Source organism: Triticum aestivum, chromosome 6B (genome assembly GCF_018294505.1).
Source record: "Triticum aestivum cultivar Chinese Spring chromosome 6B, IWGSC CS RefSeq v2.1, whole genome shotgun sequence".
NCBI lineage: Eukaryota > Viridiplantae > Streptophyta > Magnoliopsida > Poales > Poaceae > Triticum > Triticum aestivum.
The window spans coordinates 585,275,685-585,277,291 of NC_057810.1; the positions used below are offsets into that span (position 1 = coordinate 585,275,685).

General features: G+C 56.7%; 1 protein-coding gene across 1 annotated transcript in view; it reads right to left on the reverse strand.

Annotated features, from left to right (window-relative positions):
• Positions 1-513, reverse strand: part of LOC123138164 (pollen-specific protein C13) — a 4,528-nt gene extending 4,015 nt beyond the window's left edge. The window contains exon 1 of the mRNA XM_044558077.1: positions 167-513. Coding sequence (XP_044414012.1) covers positions 167-344 — 178 coding nt within the window. The 5' untranslated portion in view covers positions 345-513. The remainder of the gene's footprint in view (positions 1-166) is intronic.
• Between the last annotated feature and the right edge of the window lie 1,094 nt (positions 514-1,607).

A 1,607-nucleotide genomic window follows, 5' to 3' on the forward strand; every position in this document is an offset into this window, starting at 1 on the left:
TACGCATACAACATTCCTGGATAAACTAACGCCTTTGGAGGAAGGAAACGGGACAGTGAAACGACGGGGAGAGGCTGAGGGAGAGACGCGCTCCTGCGAAGTCGATACTAGTACAACCGTAACGGATCGAGAGGAGGAAAGAGGCGGGTGCGGCGTAAGCACGTACCAGCGATGAAGGTGGAGGCCGGGGTCTCGAATCCGGCGCGGCAGGTGTCGCACCAGACGCGGCCGCGCACGACGAACTGGGTAGGGCGCAAGCGGAGGTCGCGGGCCGCGGAGGCGGACGACGCCGCGAGCGCGCACAGCACGGCCACGAGCAGGAGGGAGGCGCGGAGGGACGCCATTGCCGCCGGCGGGTTGGGGAGCGGGCGAGAGTGGAGCGGCAGAGTGGAGTGGAGGATTGAGATTGCGGAGAGAGTGGAGTGCAGGGAATAATGGTCGCGCCGTTATCGTGAGCGTTGGGGATCCGCGCACCGTGCGCGGTGAGGGGAGGCTCGAGAAAATCTAGGGGTCCAGTTGCTTTGCCTTTTCTTTTTCTACTCGAAAGAAACAGATTAATTAATACCACAAAAGAAAGGGAAATTTCTCTGGAGCAACTAGGGAAAAAATTACGACCAGGGTCATACACAACCTCAGATGAGACTATACCTGACCATCGGTCGGGTCGGGCCGAGCTTCGGGCCGGGCCTAACGAAGCCCGAGGCAGAAAACCTAGGCTCAGGCTCAGCCTGGCCCGTTCGTCGGGCCTAAGTTTTAGGTCCAAGCCCGGCCTGACAGTGAAAAAGCCTGCAGGACCTCGGGCCTCGGGCCTGGCCCCTTCCCTAAAGCGCAAAAAAGCCAAGCCCAGGCCCGGCCCGACGTGTGCGTTGGGCTCAAAACTTAGGCCCAGACCCGGCCGCGGGCAAGACCGGGCCGGATCGGCTTTTTCGGCCCAGGCCGGGCCGGGTATCCCATGGCCAGGTATAGATGAGACCCACCTTGATATCTGACGCGTGTCCTTTTCAATCTCAAAGCACTAGTCCCTTCCCCTTTCTGATTCCCATCCTTTCTTTCTTTTGACAACCGAAAGCCCCACCCACCTTTCGCTGGTGGTGGTCGTGCAACAAGACGGCGTGCCTTCTTCGATGCACTAGTGCGAGGTACTTGTCCATCTGCTTCGTCACAAGCGCAATCATTCATGGCGACGAACTGCATCAGGTCTTGTCACCGGCGGTCGCGCATCACGCCAGGCGGGATGGAGCCCCCAAAGGGATGGAACGCGACGAGCAGGGGAGTTGCAGCTGGCGGCAGGGAGCGCCACTACGATGACGTGGACAGCAGCCATGGCAGATTACGCCGACGACAAGAGTATGGTGCAGCCGGTACATCAATATGGGCTACAGAAATCAAGATTTGGTACAAGAAAACGATGGAAGAAGTTGATAGCTGCTTTGAGATTCGGTTTGACATGTGTCAAACACCCGAGGTGGTCTTCAGTTTGGGTCTGTATGACCCGGTCGTATAGTTTCTTTTTTCAGCAACCAGATCCCTAAAAGAAAAAGTTCATAGACGAACCCATAAAACTTAACTCATTAAAAAATAACACAAATAAATTTCTTTCGAGACCA